We start from the raw sequence: 23,681 nt of genomic DNA on the forward strand, positions 1-23,681 counted from the left end.
TAGCACACTTGGTTTCGACCAAGCTGGCATTTCTGATCTGGCTCAATAATTCATGCAGCTTTTCCCGGTGACATCATCAAGCAAACCAATGAAATCTCAAATTATACAAAAATTGAAACAGTCAACACACAAAATACTGATTTTGACTGTACAACTTCATGGGGTCAGACTGTTCAGTGTGTCCTTGGAAATGGCTTCCTTCACCCCACTTACTTTTGAAAAAACAGGAAATAAAAGAACTAATTTCTGGGAAAGTGAAATCGATGAAGTTTGACTGAACATTTGATCAAATTGTGAACCATTCATATTTCATGTCTACAGGAATGTAAAGGGGTTGCTCAAAGATATTTTTTCTCAACTTGTTCTGTTCCTCTCTGCAAAGTTGACACAAGCCCATCATAACATTTGGTTTTAAATAAACCATGTCCGATGGCCGGGATGCAATGTTCAAATCACTTTGTCGCTTTAGCATTAGTGCTACTGACACAGCCATATCAGATACTGAAAATGTGGTGACCGCTCCACGAGAAAATGTTAGCCAAATCGCAATTGATTTTCTAAGCCATAAATTTTCGCCTTTAGATTCTTGAGTTCTCCTTGGATCTTCCTTGACTGACTGTTTGTTTGACGCACCTCATGAAGGATAGCAAGATCTTGGTCAGGCCCGATTCCAAGCGTTACCTGCAGAGAGAACAGAAAAACCCACAGCTGAAATATTTATGTATAGGAATAAGGTATTTGATAAAGTCCCTTGTAAGAGAATGTTAGCTTAAGTTATGACCCAAGGAATTGAAGATAAATTATCCTGGTGTTATCCAGCTGATGTTACCACTGGACAAGCCTGATCCCAGGGTGGAACCCATCTTGATAGATCCTAACTTTTATATTTTGTTTAGATATTTGGAGAGTGGCTACTGAGTAGAGTCACAGGAGTCAGCTGATGAACTTTTAACAAAAGAATAAAACATTTATTCAACAAGAAAAGATGAACAAGACTCCTTCACCCACGACTATATCTTTACAGATATATACAGGTTTGTAAGAATAACACAAGTTACAAAAGCTATCTTATACTCAATGTCCACAGTAAATACACAGTACCAATAGGCGATCTGTGGTTAGACACTCTGAAGCCAAGTGACAGATGCCACCTTAATCATATGCTATGGATCTTTCCTCAACTCACCCCAGACACTTGTCACACTGAACCAACCGGTCTCACTGAACTCTGTCTCTCAACGAGGGTTTCCAAACTCCACTCTCAAAGAGCTTTCTCACAGACAAGGGTCCACCTCCAGGGTTTCAAACTCTCCTTCCGGTGTTCTACTCCCCTGGGGTCAGCATGTGCATTCAAACTTTCTTCCACGCACTCTCTCACACCGACTCAGCCGTCAACGGTATACCACTGTTTCATATACCCATAGCAAAGAGTCTCAAACCTTCAGTTGTCTCTTTGGACCTTCTGACTTCTTACAAGCCTTCATATCAAGAAGCTTGACACCATCCAGGACAAAGCAGCCCATTTGATTGGCATCACATCCACAAACATTCACTCCTCCCACCACTGATGCACAGTAGCAGCAGTGTGTACCATCTACAAGATGCACTGCAGGAATTCACCAAGACTCCTTAGATAGCACCTTCCAAACCCACGGTGACTACCATCTAGAAGGATAAGGACAGCAAATAGATGGGAACACCACCACCTGGAAGTTCCCCTCCAAGTCACTCACCATCCTGACTGGGAAATATATCGCCGTTTCTTCGCTTTCGCTGGGTCAAAGTCCTAGAACTTTTTCCCTAATAGCACTGTGCGTGTACCTACACCACATGGACTGCAGCAGTTCAAGAAGGCAGCTCACCACCACCTTCTCAAGGGTAATTAGGGATGGGCAATAAATGCTGGCCCAGCCAGCAAAGCCCACATCCCTTGAATAAAAAAAAAATCACTAAATCTGATTCCTGTAGCTTTCGTCTCTTTAAACTTGAAGCTTAGAGCCTTTCGCTGCTTCTCAATCTTAACTTCACTTAACAAGATCTTTTTCAAGTTCCTGTCCTTCCTTTGACTAGAAGATCTTCTAGGGATCTTTCCTGTTCTACTCCCCTGGATTTGGGGACTGTCTTCTTTAGCTTGGGACGTGTTATCTGTTCCTTTGCTCCGGTCTCTCTCTGACAGCTACTTTCAACGGACTTTGGTCTGGGACTGGCTACCTGCCCCTTCTAGGCTGCTTCTGCCTGGCAGCTGCTCCCAACTGAACGCAAAACTGCTTTCTCTTTAGTTTTTCTGTGTGCACAGGTGGGGCCTGCCTCTCTAGAGCCCTATTGCTAGACAACAGCATAGTTTTTTTCTATTCTTGTTTGCTTTAACTTTTCAGAGTCATAAAACTCTCATTAGAAATGCAGGTACCTTTTAAAGTGAAACTAAAGCTCAACTTGACCTTTTCTTAACACAAAGATACAGAAATACAAAATCAAACTTAAACTTTAAAGTTAAAATTCATTCCTAACACCCACAAACACAAACATAACAAATTGTCTCTATTTCCTAACACCTGGTTAGGTAATTGGCTGATTGGCAAGATTGGAGAGTAGAGATAATGGGCAGCGAATTGGCAAGATGTCAATAGTGGTATCCCACATGGATCTGTACCAGGACTTCAACTAGTGACTGAATTTAAAACAACTTTGATCAAATAGAAAGCCACATATCCAAATTTACCGATGACATAAAATTAGGTGGGATAGATCGTTAAAATGTCATGAATAGGTAAAGAAAATGGTTAATGGAATGCTGGCTTTCAAATCTAGGAGTGGAATACAAGGGGTAGAAGTCAAGCTTTATATATATATATACACACAACACTTCAGCTACATTTCCTCATGCCCTGTTTCCTGGAAGGATTCCATTCCAATCTTTGTCTGTCATCTGTTCTGATATTGCTCAACTGAGGATTCCTCCTCCCCATATCTGACAGGGTGATCTCATCAACATGTCCATCCCACTTCCCACACCTTCGCTCTCACCACTCCCCTCCCTTCCAGAGCCATAATAAAGTTCCCCTCGCCCTTCTCTCCTGCCCACTATATTCAACCTCTGCTACTTCCACCACCTCCAATGTGATGCCCACGCCAAACACACCTTTCCTGGGCCCTTGTACTAACTACACACCTCACCGGGTCCCTTGTACCCCGGCCGTACATCATGTCCAGTCCCTTGCACCCAACCTACACACCGCTTTCTGACCCTTGTACCCCGGCCGTACATCATGTCCAGTCCCTTGCACCCAACCTACACACCGCTTTCTGACCCTTGCACCCAACCTACACACCGCTTTCTGACCCTTGTACCCCACCTATGCACCGCTTTCTGCCCCTTGCACCCAACCTGTACATGTCTTTCTGCCCCTTGTACCCCACCTGTACACCTCTTTCTGCCCCTTGTACCCCACCTGTACACCTCTTTCTGCCCCTTGCACCCCACCTGTACTCTGCTCTCTCAGCTCATTGCTGACTGCACCTCACTGTTTGTATCAGCATTTTAGAGTTCTAACAGGTGAGTGAAAGCTTGTGTGCAAGAACAGCTCTGGGTTTTGCTTGACATTTTTAGCAGGTGGCTGATTGGATAAATACAATGAGCAATGTTCTATAGGAGTGGAACTGGCTGTGACCCGAGAGCAGGTTGGGAACTGAGGCAAACAAAATTAAAGTTTTCAGAAAGATAGGGCAGAGTGTAATCCAAGTAAATATTAAATGGTTCGGCTTACCTTGAATAGCTGCTTCTCCACATCCTTCAGCCGCTGCCGCAGCAGCTTGATGTCATTTTTAAAGCCTTCCACTTCCATCCCTCGTCGCTTTTCTAGTGCCTCATATCGCTGTGTCATTAGTTGAAGCCGCTTCACTGTTTTATCAGAACGTTCCTGAATCAAAGCAATACACACGGGTTCAGAACCCTCACAGAATAAGCCAGTAAACAGGGACTTTGTTGCAATGGTTGAACTATTGAATGTCCGATGCCCTACTCCTCTATCTATTAGAAGGCCAAATTGGAGTTAAAGAAAAACTATGTTAGGCATCCTGGGTATGTTGCCATAGTAATTCAAAAGGTAAACTGTTTTCATAGGACATGAGCATTATAATAACTGAAGTATAATGTGGGCTGTTAGGGTGTGAAAGAGATAGGGGTTGTACATTTACAGTGAAAGAATATGGAAAAAAAGTTTTCAAAAGATGTCCCTAAATGTGCAGGTGTTTTAGATCGATACCAGAAAAATAAATAGGCTCACTCAAATTGAGTTTCCATGATCTTTTGCGCTAAGTTTAAAAATACCGCACAATAAGCAGGATCCACTTTCAAAACTGTTCACACCCTCAGACTGAATTATTCATCATTAGGAGTTTCCATACATTTAAGTAGGTTCCAAAAATTAAGAGGGTTTCTTTGGGTGCAAGAATACTAATTAGGTATGTTAATGAACAAAACATTTTCTTTTAATTTACTAAGGAACTGACTACCATGCGCCAATCTAACTATAGAATAGTCCAGTATGTTTTGAAAATTCACTACCCTTTAAAATTAGCTTACTTATGATGGTGGATTGGCACTGATTTAGTCATTTTTTCTTTGAGAGCTTTTGAAAAAGATGAGAAATTTAAACAGCTTTACTAAGGGAACATTAAATTTAATTTTTTTTTAAAAATAAGAGACCTTGCAATCAGTTACTTTAGTTTCACTAAGGCACAACCTTATTGGATTTTGCTGTATGCACTATTAATTCAAGAAGGGGCGAGTGGGAGAGATTCAGCGAGGGCTACAGCCAAAGTGAGTTAGTGCTCAAGTGGAGAAGGTGGTATAGGTAATACTTCTAAAACGAAAAGGGAAGAGAATAGATTAATATTCAGAAATTGTTCTTTAGGCACTACAGTTAAAGGGAAAACTAAAACATGTAAAGTATTTGAACCAGGGCAGAGAAATAAAAAATGCGAGTAAAATATTAGAGGGTTGGGGGCTCACTTTAATGAAATAAGATGATCAAATAAAGACAGAGTGGTTGTAATCAGAGGTTATGGATTGGGATAAGCAGACTAGCTCATAACAGAAAGGTAAAAATTTCTTGAGTGAGGCTGGGATAGTTTTGTGAAGCATTATATCCTTGATTTAACAAGGGGGGGATACCATATTAGATTTCGTAATAAGTAAAAAGTCAGATTTCGTTGCCTGCCTATCAGCGTGTGAACATTTATCTAATAGCGATCATAATGTGATCCTATTCAATGTAGTATTTGAAAGGGAGAAACACAAAACAGCTAAGATTTGAGAGTTCAGTAAGGCTGACTTCAACATGATGGGATGGAGAATCTGCAGTAAATTGGGCACATCCGTTTATGGGTAAAAATGACATATGGGCTTTTCAAAAAAGAATTTAATGTGATACAGAACCATGCCCTAAGGAGCAAGTGTTCCATGTGCAAACATCCATGGATGACTAAAGAGGTAACAGACAACATAAAACCAAAAGAAAAAGCATACAAAAATGGAAAAGAAAAGCACAGATCCTGGCAACTAGGAGAGATACAAGGAACAACAAAAAGTGACATAACAGATAGAGCTACAAAAAGGTTGTATGAAAAGAAATTGCAAGGATATCAAAAACAAGAAAAAACATTGACAATTATATTCAGAAAAATATGGTGGTCAGGAGAAATGTGGGCCCTTTGATAACTGATTATGTCAATGAAAATAAGAAAATGGTGGATAGATTGAACAATTACTTCCAATCAGTATTTACAGTACAGGAAGAGAGGAGTGCTCCTAAGAGTTTCCAAAGAAACTTAGCAAAATTAAGGTAAACAAAACAACAATAAAGAAGAAAATAATGTCACTATAGAGCGAAAAATCCCCAGGACCAGATAGTTTCCATCCAGGGTTTAAAGGAAGTAGGTGAGATATTGCAGATGCTCATCTGTGATCTTCCAAAGTCCTCTTGATTCAGGAACCATTCTTTTTGATTTCAAAATTGTGCATATTACTCCACTATATAAGAAAGTGAGGGAGGAAATCAGCAAATAACAGGCTAGTTACACAACATCTGTTAAGAAATTATTAGCCTTACTTAAGGCTGAATACCTTGAAAATTTTCAGGTAATCAGAAAAAGTCAACATCAATTGGTAAAAGTTAGGTCATGCCTGACCACCCTGATTGAATTCTTTGAAGAGGTGACTAAAGTAGTAGACAGGATGTTACTTATATGAACTTTCAGATGGCATTTGCTAAAGCCCTCATGAAAGACTTAACCAAATGTGAAGCTCCTGCAGGAAAATTATTCACCTGGTTAGGCAGGAACTGAGGAATCTAGACTGGAGGCGGATGTTTGAGGGCAAATCAACAACTGACATGTGGGGGGGGCTTTCAAACGTCAGTTGATACGAATTCAGGACCGGCATGTTCCTGCTAGGATGAAGGATAAGCATGGCAAGTTTCAGCTACCTTGGATAACGAAGGATATTGTGAGATTAGTCAAAAAGAAAAGGGAAGCATTTGTAAGGGCTAGGAGGCTGGGAACAGATGAAGCCCGTGGAGAATATAAAGAAAGTAGGAAGAAACTTAAGCAAGGAGTCAGGACGGCTAAAAGGGGTCATGAAAAGTCACTGAAAACCAGGATTAAGGAAAATCCCAAGGCCTTTTATACATATGCAAAAAGCAAGAGGGTAGCCAGGGAAAGGGTAGGCCCACTCAGGGACAGAGGTGGGAATCTGTGTGTGGAGCCAGAAGAAACGGGAGAGATACTAAATGAATACTTCTCATCAGTATTCACCAAAGAGAAGGACTTAGCGGTCGATTTGTCTAGGGAAGAGTGTGTAGATAGCCTGGATCATGTTGAGATCAAAAAAGAGGTGTTAAGCGTCTTGAAGAATATTAAGGTGGATAAGTCCCCAGGGCCAGATGGGATCTACCCCAGAGTACTGAGGGAGGCAAGGGAGGAGATTGCTGGGGCCTTGACAGAAATCTTTGTATCCTCACTGGCTGCGGGTGAGGTCCCAGAGGACTGGAGAATGGCCAATGTTGTTCCATTGTTTAAGAAGGATAGCAGGGATAATCCAGGAAATTACAGGCCGGTGAGCCTTACGTCAGTGGTAGGGAATTATTGGAGAGGATTCTTCGTGACAGGATTTACTACCATTTGGAAGCAAATGGGCGTATTAGTGAGAAGCAGCATGGTTTTGTGAAGGGGAGGTCGTGTCTCACTAACTTGTTGGAGTTTTGAGGAAGTGACAAAGGTGATAGACGATGGAAGGGCAGTGGATGTTATATACATGGATTTCAGTAAGGTCTTTGAAAGGATCCCTCATGGCAAACTGGTACAGAAGGTAAAGTCGCACGGGATCAGAGGCGAGCTGGCAAGATGGATACAGAATTGGCTTGGTCATAGAAGGTAGCAGTGCAAGGGTGCTTTTCTGAATGGAGACCTGTGACTAGTGGAGTTCCGCAGGGATCAGTGCCGGGACCTTTGCTGTTTGTAGTATACATTAAATGATTTGGAGGAAAATGTAACTGGGCTAATTAGTAAGTTTGCAGACGACACTAAGGTTGGAGGAGTTGCAGATAGAGAAGAGGATTGTCAAAGGATACAACGGGATATAGATTGGTTGGAGACGTGGGCGGAGAAATGGCAGATGGAGTTTAATCCGGACAAATGCGAGGTAATGCATTTTGGAAGGTCTAATACTGGCAGGAATTATACAGTAAATGGCAGAACCCTTAAGTGCATCGACAGGCAGAGGGATCTGGGTGTACAGGTCCACAGGTCACTGGAAGTGGCAACGCAGGTGGATAAGGTAGTCAGGAATGCATATGGCATGCTTGTCTTCATTGGCAGGGGTATTGAGTATAAAAGCTGGGAAGTCATGCTGCAGCTGTATAGAACCTTGGTTAGGCCACACTTGGAATATTGCATGCAATTCTGGTCGCCACGTTACCAGAAGGATATGGAGGCGTTGGAGAGGGTGCAGAGGAGGTTTACCAGGATGCTGCCTGATCTGGAGGTTATTAGCTATGAAGAGAGGTTGGAGAAACCCGGATTGTTCTCACTAGAGCGACGGAGATTGAGGGGCGACTTGATAGAAGTTTACAAAATTATGAGTGGCATGGACAGAGTAGATAGTCAGAAGCTTTTTCCCAGGGTGGAAGAGTCAATTACTAGGGGACATAGATTGAAGGTGAGAGGAGAAAACTATAGAGGAGAAGTGCGGGGCAAGTTTTTTTACACAGAGCGTAGTGAGTGTCTGGAATTCGCTGCCAGAGGAGGTGATGGAAGCAGGTACGATAGTGGTGTTTAAGAGGCAGCTTGACAAATACGTGAATAGGATGGGAATAGAGGGATACGGACCCCAGAAGTGCAAAATGTTTTAGTTGACGGGCAATATGATCAGCGCAGGCTTGGAGGGCCAAAGGGCCTGTTCCTGTGCTGTACTTTTCTTTGTTCTTGGTTATGAAACTGGCTCAGCAGAAGACACAGGATATGGATAATGGCTAGCTGCTCTAATTGACTAGTAGTGTGATATGCATTCGGGTTTCAATTATTCACTATATTTAATTTAACAACTGAGATGACTGGACAGAAAGCCAGGTATCCAAATTTACTGATGACACAAATATGTGTGGCATTGTGAAGAGCACAGAGAGAAGCATAAATTTACTCAGGGACATTGAAGGATTAAGGGAAAGGGCAAAACTGTGGAAAATGGATTTCAACGTAGATAAATGCACTTCTGACCTAAAACATAATAGAACAGAATACTGTCTAAATGGTGAAGGTCCCACACAAGGTCCTATCTATTGGTTAACATTCATGAACAGGAACAGAAATAATCAAAATGACCAATGGAATGCTGATCTTTTTACCTAGAGGACTAGAACACGAGGTGGGGGTGGGGTAAAGCTAATGCTCCAGCGATAATGCCCTGATTAGATCACACCTGGAGTCCTGCAAGCAGTTCCAGGTACCACAGTTTAGGATTCTTTATCTCAAAGTATTGGACATATCGGAGAGAAAGTGCAGATTTACCAGAATGATAAAAACAAAAAACTGCGGATGCTGGAAATCCAAAACAAAAACAGAAATACCTGGAAAAACTCAGCAGGTCTGGCAGCATCAGCGGAGATGGCTTGACTCGCAGACACTTCCTCCTACCTCTCCCTGGACCATGACCCCACCACTGAACATCAAGCCATTGTTTCCAGGACTGTCACTGACCTCATCTCCTCTGGAGATCTTCCTCCCACAGCTTCCAACCTGATAGTCTCCCAACCTCGGACGGCCTGCTTCTACCTCCTACCCAAAATCCACAAACAGGACTGTCCCAGCAGACCGATCGTGTCAGCCTGTTCCGGCCCCACGGAACTCATTTCTCGTTATCTTGACTCCCTTCTCTCTCCCCTTGTCCAGTCCCTTCCCACCTACATCCGTGATTCCTCTGACACCTTAAATCACATCAACAATTTCCAGTTCCCTGGCCCCAACTGCCTCCTCTTCACCATGGACGTCCAATCCCTCTACACCTCCATCCCCCACCAGGATGGTCTGAGGGCTCTCAGCTTCTTCCTCGAACAGAGGTCCGAACAATCCCCATCCACCACTACTCTCCTCTGTCTGGCTGAACTTGTTCTCACGCTGAACAATTTCTCCTTTAACTCCTCTCACTTCCTCCAACTAAAAGATGTGGATATGGGTACCCGCATGGGCCCCAGCTATGCCTGTCTCTTTATGGGGTATGTGGAACATTCCTTGTTCCAGTCCTACTCCGGCCCCATCCCACAACTCTTTCTCCGGTACATCGATGATTACTTCGGTGCTGCTTCATGCTCTCGTCGGGACCTGGAAAATTTTATTAATTTTGCTTCCAATTTCCACCCCTCCATCATTTTCACATGGTTTATCTCTGACACTTCCCTTCCTTGACCTCTCTGTCTCAATTTCTGGTGATAGACTGTCCACCAATATCCATTACAAGCCTACCGACTCCCACAGCTACCTCGACTACAGCTCCTCACACCCCGCTTCCTGTAAGGACTCCATCCCATTCTCTCAGTTCCTTCGCCTCCGTCGCATCTGTTCTGATGATGCTACCTTCAAAAACAGTTCCTCTGACATGTCCTCCTTCTTCCTTAACCGAGGTTTTCCACCCACGGTTGTTGACAGGGCCCTCAACCATGTCCGGCCCATCTCCTGCGCATCCGCCCTCACGCCTTCTCTTCCCTCCCAGAAACATGATAGGGTCCCCCTTGTCCTCACTTATCACCCCACCAGCCTCCGCATTCAAAGGATCATCCTCCGCCATTTCCTCCAACTCCAGCATGATGCCACAACCAAACACATCATCCCTTCACCCCCCCGGCGGCATTCCGTAGGGATCGTTCCCTCTGTGACACCCTGGTCCACTCCTCCATCACCCCCTACTCCTCAACCCCCACCTATGGCACCTCCCCATGCATACGCAAAATATGCAACACCTGCCCCTTCACTTCCTCTCTCCTCACCGTCCAAGGGCCCAAACACTCCTTTCAAGTGAAGCAGCATTTCACTTGCATTTCCCCCAACTTGGTCTACTGCATTCGTTGCTCCCAATGCGGTCTCCTCTACATTGGAGAGACCAAACGCAGACTGGGCGACCGCTTTGCAGAACACCTTCGGTCTGTCCGCAAGAATGACCCAGACCTCCCTGTCGCTTGCCATTTTAACACTCCACCCTGCTCTCTTGCCCACATGTCTGTCCTTGGCTTGCTGCATTGCTCCAGTGAAGCCCAACGCAAACTGGAGGAACAGCACCTCATCTTCTGACTAGGCACTTTACAGCCTTCCGGACTGAATATTGAGTTCAACAACTTTAGATCTTGAACTCCCTCCTCCATCCCCACCCCCTTTCCGTTTCTTCCCCCTCCCTTTTGTTTTTTGCAATAATTTATATAGATTTTTCTTTTCCCACCTATTTCCATTATTTTTAAATCTATATCTTTTATGCCCTTTTAGTCTTATTTCACCTCACCCCCACTAGAGCTATCTGTACCTTGTGTGTCCTGCCATCCATTCTTAATTAGCACATTCTTTTAGATAATATCACCACCTTCAACACATCTTTGTTCTTTTGTCTGTGACATCTTTTTATTATCTGCTCCTATCACTACTTGCTTGTCCCTACAACCATCCCCCCATCCACTTCTCTCCACCCACCCCCCCCCCCCCCCAACTTTAAACCAGCTTATATTTCACCCCTCTCCTATTTTTACTTAGTTCTGTTGAAGGGTCATGAGGACTCGAAACGTCAACTTTGTTCTTCTCCGCCGATGCTGCTAGACCTGCTGAGCTTTTCCAGGTATTTCTGTTTTTGTTTACCAGAATGATACCTGGATTCACAGATTTCATAAATGTTGTATTCCTTGTAATCTACATAGTTACACAAACATACAAATTAGGAGTAGGCTACTCAGCCTCTCTAACCTGCTCTGCCATTCAATAAGACCATGGTTGATCTGAATGTAACCTCAACCTCACATTCCTGCCAACCGCCGATAACTGTTCACCCCCTTGTTAACCAAGAATCTATCCAGCTCTGCCTTAAAAATATTTAAAGACTCTGCTTCTATTGCCTTTTGAGGAAGAGAGTTCCAAAGGCTTACTAACATCAGAGAAAAAAAATTCTCTTCATCTCTCTAAGGACTGAGTTGATTAAAGTTTTTAAGGTATTAAGAGGAACAAATAAGGTACACAGAGAGAACCTATTTCCATTGGGTGGGGAGTCTAGGACAAGCAGGCAGAATCACAAATTAGAGTCAGGCCTTTCAATGCTGATGTTAGAAAACACACCGACAGGCAAAAAGTGGTTCAAATTTGGATTAATTGATAGGAGATGGGAAGTTTCAAGAGGAAGCAAGTGGAATGGAGGGTGCAAGAGAGGGTGAGTGGGAGGAAAGGTGCATGAGAGAGCGAGATGGGAGGGATGGGGTAGGAGGAATTGAGGAAGAGGGCATGCGGAGCAGGGGTGGGCGAGATTGGTATCGGGTGGGCAAGGCGCCAGGATTGGGCAAAGGGGGCAGGCGATTACGTGCATGCCAAGGGGCAAGGAAGCGAGAGGAAGAAGGGTCCAGGGGATGGTAGCAATGGGTCAACGGGGGGAAAAGGGAGAAGGGTTGACAAGGAGAGGTCAAAGGAAAGGCAGACAGAAAAAGAGAGCAAGGGGCAGAAAGGCAGAAAGAGAAAAATGCTGGGGGCAGGGGGGGGGAGAAAGAGAGGCAGAGAGCGAGCAAGGACAGGCAGGCCACCAAGAGTTGGGATGACGGTGGATAGGCAATGGCAAACATTCAAAGAGCGCATGGGTGAACTGCAACAATTGTTTATTCCTGTCTGGTGCAAAAGTCAAACAGGAAAAATGGCCAAACCATGGCTTACAAGGGAAATTAGAGATTGTATTAGATGCAAGGAAAAGGCATACAAATTGGCCAGAAAAAACAACAGACCTGAGGATTGGGAGCATTTTAGAATTCAACAAAGGAGGACCAAGGGATTGATTAAGAAGCAGAAAATAGAGTACGAGAGTAAACTTGCAGGGAACATAAAAACTGACTGTAAAAGTTTCGATAGGTATGTGAAGAGAAAAAGATTGGTGAAGACAAATGTCAGTCCCTTACAGCCAGAAACAGGAGGATTTATAATGGGGAACAAAGAAATGGCTGGCCAACTAAATACATACTTTGGTTCTGTCTTCACAAAGGAGGACACTAATAACATACCAGAAATGTTGGGGAACACAGGCTTTAATGAGAGGGAGGAACTGAAAGAAATCAGTATTAGTAGGGAAATGGTGTTGGGGAAATTGATGGGATTGAAGGCCGATAAATCCCTGGGGCCTGATAATCTACATCCCAGAGTAGTTAAGCAAGTGGCCCTAGAAATAGTGGATGCATTGGTGGTCATCTTCCGAGATTCTATAGACTCTGGAACAGTTCCTACAGATTGGAGGGTAGCTAATGTAACCCCGCTATTTAAAAAGGGAGGCAGAGAGAAAACAGGGAATTATAGACCAGTCAGCCTGACGTCGGTAGTGGGGAAAATTCTAAAGTCCATTATAAAAGATTTAATAGCCGAGCGCATGGAAAACAGTGGCAGAATCGGACAGAGTCAGCATGGATTTATGAAAGGGAAATCATGCTTGACAAATCTACTGGAATCTTTCGAGGATGTAACTAGTAGAGTTGATGAGGGGGAGCCAGTGGATGTGGTTTATTTGGACTTTCAGAAGGCTTTCGACAAAGTCTCACATAAGAGATTGACGAGTAAAATTAAAGCGCATGGGATTTAGGGTAGTGTATTGAGATGGATAAAAAACTGGTTGGCAGACAGGAAACAAAGGGTAGGAATAAACGGGTCTTTTTCCAAATGGCAGGCAGTAACTAGTGGGGTGCTGCAAGGATTGTTGCTGGGACCCCAGTTATTCACAATATATATTAATGATTTAGATGAGGGAATTAAATGTAATATCTCCAAATTTGCAGATGACATAAAGCTGGGTCGGGGAGGGGTGGTGAGCTGTGAGGAGGATGCAGAGATGCTTCAGTGCGATTTGGACAAGCTGAGTGAGTGGGCAAATGCATGGCAGATGCAGTATAATGTGGATAAATGTGAGGTTATCCATTTTGGTAGCAAAAACAGGAAGGCAGATTGTTATCTGAATGGCTATAAATTGAGAGAGGGGAATGTGCAACGAGACCTGGGTGTCCTTGTACACCAGTCGCTGAAGGTAAGCATGCAGGTGCAGCAGGCAGTAAAGAAGGCAGGTATGTTGATCTTCATAGCCAATGGATTCGAGTACAGGAACAGGGATGTCTTGCTGCAATTGTACAGGGCCTTGGTGAGACCGCACCTGGAATATTGTGTACAGTTTTGGTCTCCTTCTCTGAGGAAGGATGTACTTGCTATAGAGGGAGTGCAGCACCCGACTGATTCCTGGGATGGCGGGACTGACATATGTGGAGAGATTGAGTCGATTAGGATTATATTCGCTGGAGTTCAGAAGAATGAGGGGGGATCTCAGAGACCTATAAAATTGTAACAGGACTAGACAGGGTAGATGCAGGAAGGATGTTCCCGATGGTGGGAGAGTCCAGAACCAGGGGTCACAGTCTGAGGATATGGGGTAGACCATTTAGGACTGAGATGAGGAGAAATTTCTTCACCCAAAGAGTGGTGAGCCTATGGAATTTGTTACCAGAAAAAGTAGTTGGGACCAAAACATTGTATGTTTTCAAGAAGGAGTTAGATATAGCTCTTGGGGCGAAAGGGGTCAAAGGGTATGGGGAGAAAGCGGGAGCAGGCTATTGAGTTGGATGATCAACACGATCATAATGAATGGCGGGGCAGGCTCAAAGGGCGAAACGGCCCACTCCTGCTCCTAGTTTCTTTGAGAGAGAGGGAGAGGGGCAGAGAGAGAGACAGGGAGAACATGGGGACACGTGAGCAGTAGGAGGCCATTCAGCCCATTGAACATGCTCCACCATTCAATATGATCATCCACTTCAATGCCTCTTCTCCCCCCACACTATCCCCATATCCCTTTATGTCATTGGTATTTAGAAATCTGTCAATCTTTGCTTTAAACATACTCAGTGACTGAGCTTCCACTGACCTCTGGGGTGGAGAATTCCAAAGATTCCCAATCCCTGAGTAAAAAAAAAAATTCTCCTCATCTCGGTCTTAAGTGGCTTCTCCCTTATTTTGAAATTGTGTCCCCTGGTTCTGGACTCCACAGCCAATGGAAACTTCTTACCTGCATCTACCCTGGCTATCCCTCTAGGTATAATGTAGTTTTCAATGAGATCACCTTTCATTCTTCAAAACTCTAGAGAACACAGGCTCAGTTTCCCCAATCTCTCTTCATAAGACAGTCCTGCCATCCAGGGAACTCCATCTACGGCAATAATATCTTCCCTAAGGTAAGGGGACCAAAACTGCACACACTACTCCAGGTGCGGTCGAACCAAGGTTCTATACAACTCCTCTCAAATTCTCTTTCGATAAAGGCTAACATACTATTAGGCTTCCTAATTGCTTGCTGCATCTGCATGTTAGCTTTCAGTGACCTACAGTGGTCAATACACGTGTTGGGATTCTTACAGTTCCACATGCTGAAAGATTGGTCTTATTGGCAACCTTGTAAATAGGCCTGATCCATATGCTCACCATGCAAGCTTGATGCTGTAATAGGGTGCATCAAAGACAATAGGGTGCAAGATAACAGCTACCCTGATCAGATCATTTCACGCTGTATATCAGGCAAACCTGAACGGGCATAAGGCTGAAAAGTGCCCAGTCTACCTCAAATTACCCTGGACAGGGAAGGTATCTCAAAACTTTTGAGCAACAGGTGAAGCTAGCTGTTTCACGCTGCTACTATGCAGTAGTAACACGCGTGGTATCCGCCACGAACAGGATGCTGCTGTCAAGCCAAAAAGATGTTCTGCCTATCACACAAATGAGTAATGTGGTATATGAATTTCAGTGCCAGTGTGATGCTAGGTGTGTAGGCTGTACATCTCAAAGACTGGCGGATCGTATCAAACAACATGTCTCAGCCGCTGTTCGCAACCAGCCCGTGCTTGCAAAACTCAAAACAGTGTCTAACACTAGATGTGATTCCGTGATTGGACACATTTGCAAGATAATCCTCAGTGTGCTAAGAATTACATTGGCAACCAATTTAAGATTGTCAGTCAAGCTCGCAGTGTGGCGCATTTGCATGAACTGGAAGCTACATATATTAACACACAAAGCCCTGTTCTTTGCAGACAGAAAGAACATGAACACACATTGCGTCTGTTTCAGCTAAACAAAAACAAATTTAGTGACAGCCATTCACTGACTCATGCCTCAGGGCAATGCCTTGACCAATCAGGGTCAAGATGCCTGGTTTAAATTTCAAACAATACTTGAAAGTTAACTGTCAGTCATCATCACTGGTGCATTCTCCATGGCAACATCTCTACCAGAGTGCAATTGCCAACCAATCAGCACTCTCTTCACATACAGTATAAATTGTCGTCTTCCTCCCATATTGGTATTCTTACGAAGTGACCTGAAGAGTTGAAGACGAAAAGTTTAGTTTAACCTAACACTGAGCGCATGCAGTTGTTGGGTAAGAAAGTCTACATTTTTATTTTGTACAAACTTAATTTAGTTTGTAGTTGGCATTAAACTGAAATCGACAGTTTAAATTCTGTGGTTGCCAACCTTAAACAGGGTTTTTTCAAGGGTTACAGTGAAAAGGTAGTTTAAGAACCAGCTGAAACTGGATCCTCATTACGTGACTCAGATAGACCTTTTGTGTTCACATACACTAAAAATGGAACGATACAGATAAGATTAGCATGGCCCCTGCCCAAGGATGACACGCAAATTCGTGAAGCATTCCATATTTAATACTCCCAAAAAAAAACATACACAAGTAGCCAACAGTGCGACTGACAAGAGTGTGCCAGAGCTGAGCTTTGCAGGGAGTTATGTGGAGGAATGAAGAGAGGTGTTTGGTTGCTTTTGCCTAAATTTTTTCAGCCTCCAGAAATTGATTCTTGCTCTGCTACAGGAGAAGCTGGTTAATTGGTGTGTATCTGGTAAGTGATTAAGGTCTATTCTATTCCTAAGGCTCAAAATAGTATATTTTGAGTGAAACATGAGCGGGGGAGGATAAAAGCCGCAGATCGAGAGGCCTACCTGCAGTGAGAGCAGTGGCGGAGTGATGTCACAAACTACAACGTGACGCGAGTGCAAGGAAAGCAGCTGATAGGTGTGTAGGACTGGTGAGTATTTCTAGTGTTTAAAGTAAAAGTAAGGTCTTTAGTTTGTGTTTAGGTTTCTAGTCTTTTTTTTCTCTCTTTTTCTTAAAAATAGCTTGTTAAGTATACGATTAATGCTGGTGTAATAAAAATGTAATTACAATAAAGTGTAAAGAGCTGGGGATTCTTCAGGCGTAAAAAGCAGGGATACTAGAGTAATTAACTAATAAATAAAATACAATAGCGATGGCAGGATGGGCGATGTGTTGCTGCTGCAGCATGTGGGAGCTGCTGGACACCAAGGTGATCCAGAGCAAACACATCTGTAGCGAGTGTTTGCAGCTCGAGGAACTTCAGCTCCGAGTTGAGGGTCTGGAGTCCGAGCTGCAGACGTTGCGCCACATCAGGGAGGGGGAAAGTTACCTGGACACTTTGCTCCAGGAGGCGGTCACACCCCTCAGATTAGGTCATTCAAATTTGGTCTGTGCCCAGGGATAAGAGGGTGTGACTGCAGGTGAGGCAGGTATGGGGACCCGGGGGTAGCGGTTGAGGAGCCTCAGTCCCTGCAATCGTCCAACAGTTATGAGGTTCTTGCAAGCTATGTGGACGAGAGCGGGGACTGCAGGGAGGATGAGCGAACTGACCACAGCACCGTGGTACAGGGAGCCATTCAAGCGGAGGGAGAAAATAGGAATCTAGTAGTGGTAGGGGCCAGTATAATTAGGGTGATAGATACTGTTCTCTGCAGCCGTGAGCATGAATCCTGAAGGTTGTCTTGCCTGCACGGTGCCAGGGTTAAGGACATCTCCTCAGGGCTGGAAAGGAACTTGGAGTGGGAGGCGAGGGATCCAAATTGGTACCAACGACATTGATAGGACCAGGAAGGAAGTTCTGCTGAAAGAATTTGAACAGGTAGGAGCTAAATTAAAAAGCAGAACCTCCAAGGGAATAATCTCAGGATTACTACCTGAGCCACGGGCATGCTGGCATAGGGTAAATAAAGTCAAGGAGTTAAATGCATGGCTAAAAGATTGATGCAGGAGGAATGGGTTTCAGTTCATGGGCACTGGCACCAGCACTGGGGTAGAAGGGAGCTGTTCCTGTGGGACGGGCTTCACTTGAACCATGTTGGGACCAGTGTCCTGACGAATTGAATAACTAGGGCTTTAGAGAGGGCTGGAGGGCTTTAAACTAAATAACAGGGGGGGATATGTAGGCTTACAAAACAAAAGGATATGGCAGCATTGCAGGGCAGCTATTTAGGCAATGATACCCAGAGTGTGACAGGAAAGGACAGAGTTTACAAACATAAAAAAGCAGAAAATAGGATAAAAGTGGGAAAAAAATAGTAAAAAGGCAAAATTAAATGCACGTAGTATTTGGAACAAAATAAATGAATTAGTGGCATAAATAGAGGTTAACAGGTATGATCTTATAGCCATTACAAAGACATGGTTACAAGGAGATCAAAGCTGGGAACTAAATATTCAGAGGTATGTGACTTTTCGAACGGACAGGCAGGAAGGATAGGGTGGTGGGGTAGCTTTGTTAGTACAACATGGAATAAGCACAACTGCAAGAAATGATCTTGGATCGGAAGATGTAGAATCCACATGGGTGGAGGTAAGAAATAACAAGGGGAAGACGACACTGGTGGGAGTAGTCTATAGGCCGTCTAACAGTAGCTATATTGTAGGACAGAGAATAAATCAGGATAATGGGAGCATGTAAAAAAGGGCAGTACATTAATCATGGGTGACTTTACTCTTCATGTAGATTGAGAAAATCAAATTGGCAGTGGTTGCCACAAGCAAGAATTCATAGAGTGTATTCGGGACAGTTTCCTAGAACAATATGTTGCAGATCCAACCAGGGATCAGGCTATTTTGGATCTGGTAATGTGTAACAGGGCAGGTTTAATAAATGATCTCAATAAAAGATCCCATAGGAAACAGTGACCATAACATGGTAGAATTTAGCACTCAGTTTGAGAATGAGAAACTTGAACTGGAAACAACTGTGCTAAACTTACATAAGGGTAATTACAAAGGAATGAAGGCAGAGTTGGCTGCAGTGGACTGGGAAAGGAGTTTAGCAAAAAAGGCGGTTGATGAACAATGGCAGACATTTCAGAAAGTAGTTCATGGCTCACAACAAAGATATATCCCAGTGAAGGAGGATGATTCTAGGAAGGGGATAAGCCAACCATTGGAAAAGTTTTAAAAATCAACAAAAGATGACCAAAGAATAAAGAGGGAGAAAATAAACTTTGAGGGTAAACTGGCAAGTGATATAAAAATGGACAATAAGAGCTTCTTTAAATATATAAAAAGGGAGAGAGAGGCCAAAGTCAATATAGGCCCCTTAGCCCCTTAGAGAATGAGGCTGGGGAAATGATAATGGGAAACAAGAAATGGCAGAGGAGTTGAATAAATACTTTGCATCAGTCTTCATGGTAGAAGACACTAATAGCATTCCAAAAATACTAAATAATCCAAGGAGCAAAGGAGGGGGCAGTGGGAAATAAATACAATAACTATCACTCGAGAAAAAGTACTAGGGGAGCTAATGGGGCTAAATTCCGATAGGTCCCCTAGACTTGATGGGTCTGGACGGATATTAAAGGAAGTAGCTACATAGATAGTGGATGCAGTGGTAGTAATCTTCCAAGAATCCTTAGATTCTGGAAAAGTCCCAGAGGATTGTAAAACTGCCAATGTAACACCCTCATTCAAAAAGGGAGGGAGACAAGAAAAACAGGTAACTATAGGCCAGTTAGCCGAGCATCTGTCATTGAGAAACTGTTAGAGTCTATTATAAAGGATGGAATAGCAGAGCATTTAGTAATACATAGTGTAATGAAGTAGAGTCAGCATGGCTTCATGAAGGGGAAATCATGCCTGACAAATTTATGAGAATTCTTTGAGGAGATAACAAGCAGGATAGATAAAAGGAGAACAAGTAGATCTGATATATTTGGATTCCAAAAGGTGTTTGATAAGGTACCGGATGTAAGGATACTTCTAGGGTAAGAGCCCATGGTGTTGGGGGCAGTATATTCGCATGGAGAGAGGATTGACTAACTAATAGAAGACAGAGTTGGGATAAGGAGGGCATTTTCAGGATGGCAACCTGTAACCAGTGGAGTGCCACAGGAATCAGTGCTGGGGCCACAATTATATACAATATATATTAATTACTTGGATGAGGAAAGTGAATGTACTATTGCCAAGTTTGCAGATGACGCAAAAATAGGTGGGAAGGCAAGTGGTAAGGATGACACAAAGAGTCTACAGAGGGATACAGACAGGTTAAGTGAGTGGCCAAAAACTTGGCAGATGGAATATAATGTGGGAAAACGTGAGGTTATGCACTTTGGCAGGAAGAATTGAGGAGCTGAATATAATTTAAATAGAGAAAGACTGCAGAAGGCTGCAGCACAGAGGGATTTGGAGGTCCTCGTGCATGAATCACATAAAGCTGCCATTCAAGTTCAGCAAGTAGTAGGGAGGGCAAATGGAATGTTGGCCTTTATTTCAAAGGGAATGGAGTATAAAAATAGGGAAGTCTTGCTAAAACTATACAAGGCACTGGTTAGATTATATCTAGAACACTGTGAACAGTTTTGGTCCCCTTATGTAAGGAAAGATATACTGGCATTGGAGGCAGTCCAGAGGAGGTTCACTAGGTTGACCCTGGCTATGGAGGGATTTTCTTATGAGGGGAGGTTGAGTAGGTTGGGCCTGTACTCATTGGAATTGAGAAGAATGAGAGGTGACCTTATTGAAACATATAAGATTCTTAGGGGGCTTGACAGGGTAGACGCTGAGAGGTTGTATCCCCTTGTGGGAGAGCCGAGAACCAGAGGGCATAATCTCAGAATAAGGGGTTGCCCATTTAAGACAGAGATGAGGAGGAATTTCTTCTCTCAGAGGGTAGTGAATCTGTGGAATTCTTTACTTCAGAGGGCTGTAGAGGCTGGGTCATTAAGTATGTTCAAGGCTATGATAGACAGATTTTTAATCAATAAGGGAATTAAGGGTTACAGGGAAAAGGCAGGATTATCAAATCAGCCATGATCTCATTGAATGGTGGAGTAGACTCTATGGGCCAAATGGCCTACTTCTGCTCCGAGGACTTACGGTCTTACGGAAAAGCTTTGACAATGCAATACTCAAGTTTCAGTGATTTATTAACAGGGACACCCAGGTCCCTTTGTACATCTACACTTTATGATCTCTTACCATTTAGGAAATACTCCGCATATCTGCTCCTCCTACCCAAGTGGATAACCTCACATTTTTCTACATTATATTCCATTTGCCATGTTCTTGCCCACTCACCAAGTCTGTCCAAGTCCTCTTGAAGCCGCTTTGCATCTTCCTCACAACACACATTCCCACCTAGCTTTGTAGCATCTGTGAACTTGGAAATATTACATTTGGTCCCCACATCTAAATCATTGATATATACTGTGAACAGCTGGGGCCCAAGTACTGACCCTTCCGGTACCCCACTAGTCATAGCCTGACAACGCGAGAATGACCTGTTTATTCCTACTCTCTGTTTTCTGCCTGTTAACCAATCCTTAATCCATGCTAGTATATTGCCTCCTATCCCATGTGCTTTTATTTTGCTAACCAACCTCCTGTGGGAGACTTTTATCAAAAGCCTCCTGAAAATCCAAGTACACTATGTCCACCGGCTCTCCATTATCAATTTTGTTAGTGACATCCTCAAAAAACTCCAACAAGTTCGTCAAACATGATTTCCCATTTGCTAATCCATGCTGACTATGCCCAATCAGATCACTATTATCCAAGTGTCTATTTATCACCGTTTATAATTAGATCATCACATTTTCCCTACCACTGATGTAAGGCCAACAGGTCTGTAGTTCCCTGTTTTCACTCTCTCTTCCTTCTTAAATAGTGGGTGACATTTTCTACCTTCCAATCTGCAGGAACTGTTCCAGAATCTATAGAATTGTGGAAGATGATCACCAATGCATCCACGATCTCCATAGCAACCTCTTTCAACACTCGGGAATGTAGAACATCAGTTCCCAGGGACTTATCAACCTTCAGTCCCATTAATTTCTCCAACACAACCTTCTTACTTATACTAATTTCCTTCAACGCCTCATTCTCCCGAGTCCCTTGGATCTCAAATTCTGGGTGATTTCTTGCATCTTCCTTAGTGAAGATAGACACAAAGTAATCATTTAGCTTCTCTGCCATTATGAAATCTCCTGACTCTACTTGTAATGGACCCACATTTGTCTTAGCCAAACGTTTCCTTTTTACATACCTATAGAAGCTTTTAGTCCATTATGTTTTTTGCTAGTTTACATTCGTATTCTATTCTCCTTTTATCAGTTTCTTGGTCCTCCTTTGCCATATCCTAAAATCCTCCCAATCTGCAGGTTTACTACCACTTCTGGCAACTTTGTAGGCCTTTTTTAATCTTATATAATCCTTAACTTCCTTTGTTAGCCACTGTTGACTGACTTTTCTTTTTGAGTTTTTATGCCTTGAAGGAATATATAATTACTGTAAATTATGTAATAATTCTTTAAATACTATCCATTGCCTCTGTATTTTTCCAATCCACCTCAGCCAATTTACCCCTCATAATTTCCTTTGTTCAAATTTAACACCTGGCTTCAGATTGAACAACCTCACTTTCAAACAGAATGTAAAATTCTATCATACTCTGGTCACTCATCCCTAAAGGTTCTTTTACAGCAAGATGATTAATTAGCCCATTTTCTGTTACATAATACTAGATCTAAAATAGCCTGTTCTCTAGTCGATTCCCCAACATACTGCTCTAGAAAACCATCCCTAACACACTCCAGAAACTCGTCCTCCACAGCATTACTGATTAAGTTTACCCTGTTTATGTGCAGGCTGAAGTCACCCATGATTATTGTATTCGGCATGCTACATGCTTCTCTAATCTCCTGGTTAATACCATGCCTCACACTACCACTACTGTTTGGTTGCCGATAAACAACTCCTACCAACGTTTGCTGCCCTTTGCTGTTTCTTAGCTCCACCCAAACAGACTCCAATGTACTGATCCCATCCCTCATCATCAGGAGGACACCACCTCCTTTTCCTTTTTGCCTGTCCTTCCTAAATGTCAGATATTCTTGAATATTCAGTTCCCAGTCTTGGTCTTGGTCTTGGTCACCCTGTAGCCATGCTTCTGTAATGGCAATTAGATCATACCCATTTACCTCTATTTGTGCCTTTAAATCATCTACCTTGTTGTGAATGCTGCATACATTCAGGTAGAGTGCCCATAACTTTGTATTTTTGACATTATTACGCTTTCTAAACTTAGTTGATGGTCGCATTCGTTTTACCTGCTGTCTAATTTCACTTGCCACTTTTCTACTTCCTATTACTAGCTTTACCTCCTTCCAATTTGAGCCACCCCTCAGGTTCCCACTCCCCTGACAAAATAGTTTAAACCCTCCCTAATAGCACGAGCAATATCTCCCTGAAAAGATATTAGAGAGGGGGAGAGAGGCAGAAAGAGATGGGGAGAAGAGATGGACCGAGAGAGGGGCTGAAGGAGGGAGAGAGAGGGGGGACCATTGGGAGATAGAACAGGACTGTCAATAGAGCGGGCAGGGGGGAGACGAGCAAGGGGGGGGGGCATGGGAGAGAAGAGAGATTGTGGGGAGATAAACTGAGACTGTAGGATAGAGCGGGACAAAAGGGGAAAGAGAGTGGCCATTGGTGAGAGTGATATATCCTTTAATATCCCAGTGTCTTCCCCATACCCTTATATATCTCTCAGATTCATCCCACTCTTCTGCTCACTCTCGAAATCCTCCAATATCCCAACTAG

General features: G+C 43.4%; 1 protein-coding gene and 1 non-coding gene across 2 annotated transcripts in view; one reads left to right on the forward strand and one right to left on the reverse strand.

Annotated features, from left to right (window-relative positions):
- Window positions 1-287: 287 nt before the first annotated feature.
- The window catches only part of ccdc77 (coiled-coil domain containing 77), an 85,425-nt gene continuing 62,031 nt past the window's right edge, over window positions 288-23,681 (reverse strand). The window contains exons 9-10 of the mRNA XM_078567542.1: window positions 3,765-3,917; window positions 288-681 (exon numbers count right to left, since the gene is read on the reverse strand). Coding sequence (XP_078423668.1) covers window positions 535-681; window positions 3,765-3,917 — 300 coding nt within the window. The 3' untranslated portion in view covers window positions 288-534. The remainder of the gene's footprint in view (window positions 682-3,764; window positions 3,918-23,681) is intronic.
- LOC144696842 (U6 spliceosomal RNA) lies at window positions 16,360-16,464 on the forward strand. The gene has a single exon (XR_013580253.1). It is a non-coding gene; the product is annotated as a U6 spliceosomal RNA (small nuclear RNA).

Source organism: Cetorhinus maximus, chromosome 22 (genome assembly GCF_964194155.1).
Source record: "Cetorhinus maximus chromosome 22, sCetMax3.hap1.1, whole genome shotgun sequence".
Taxonomy (NCBI): Eukaryota; Metazoa; Chordata; class Chondrichthyes; order Lamniformes; family Cetorhinidae; genus Cetorhinus; species Cetorhinus maximus.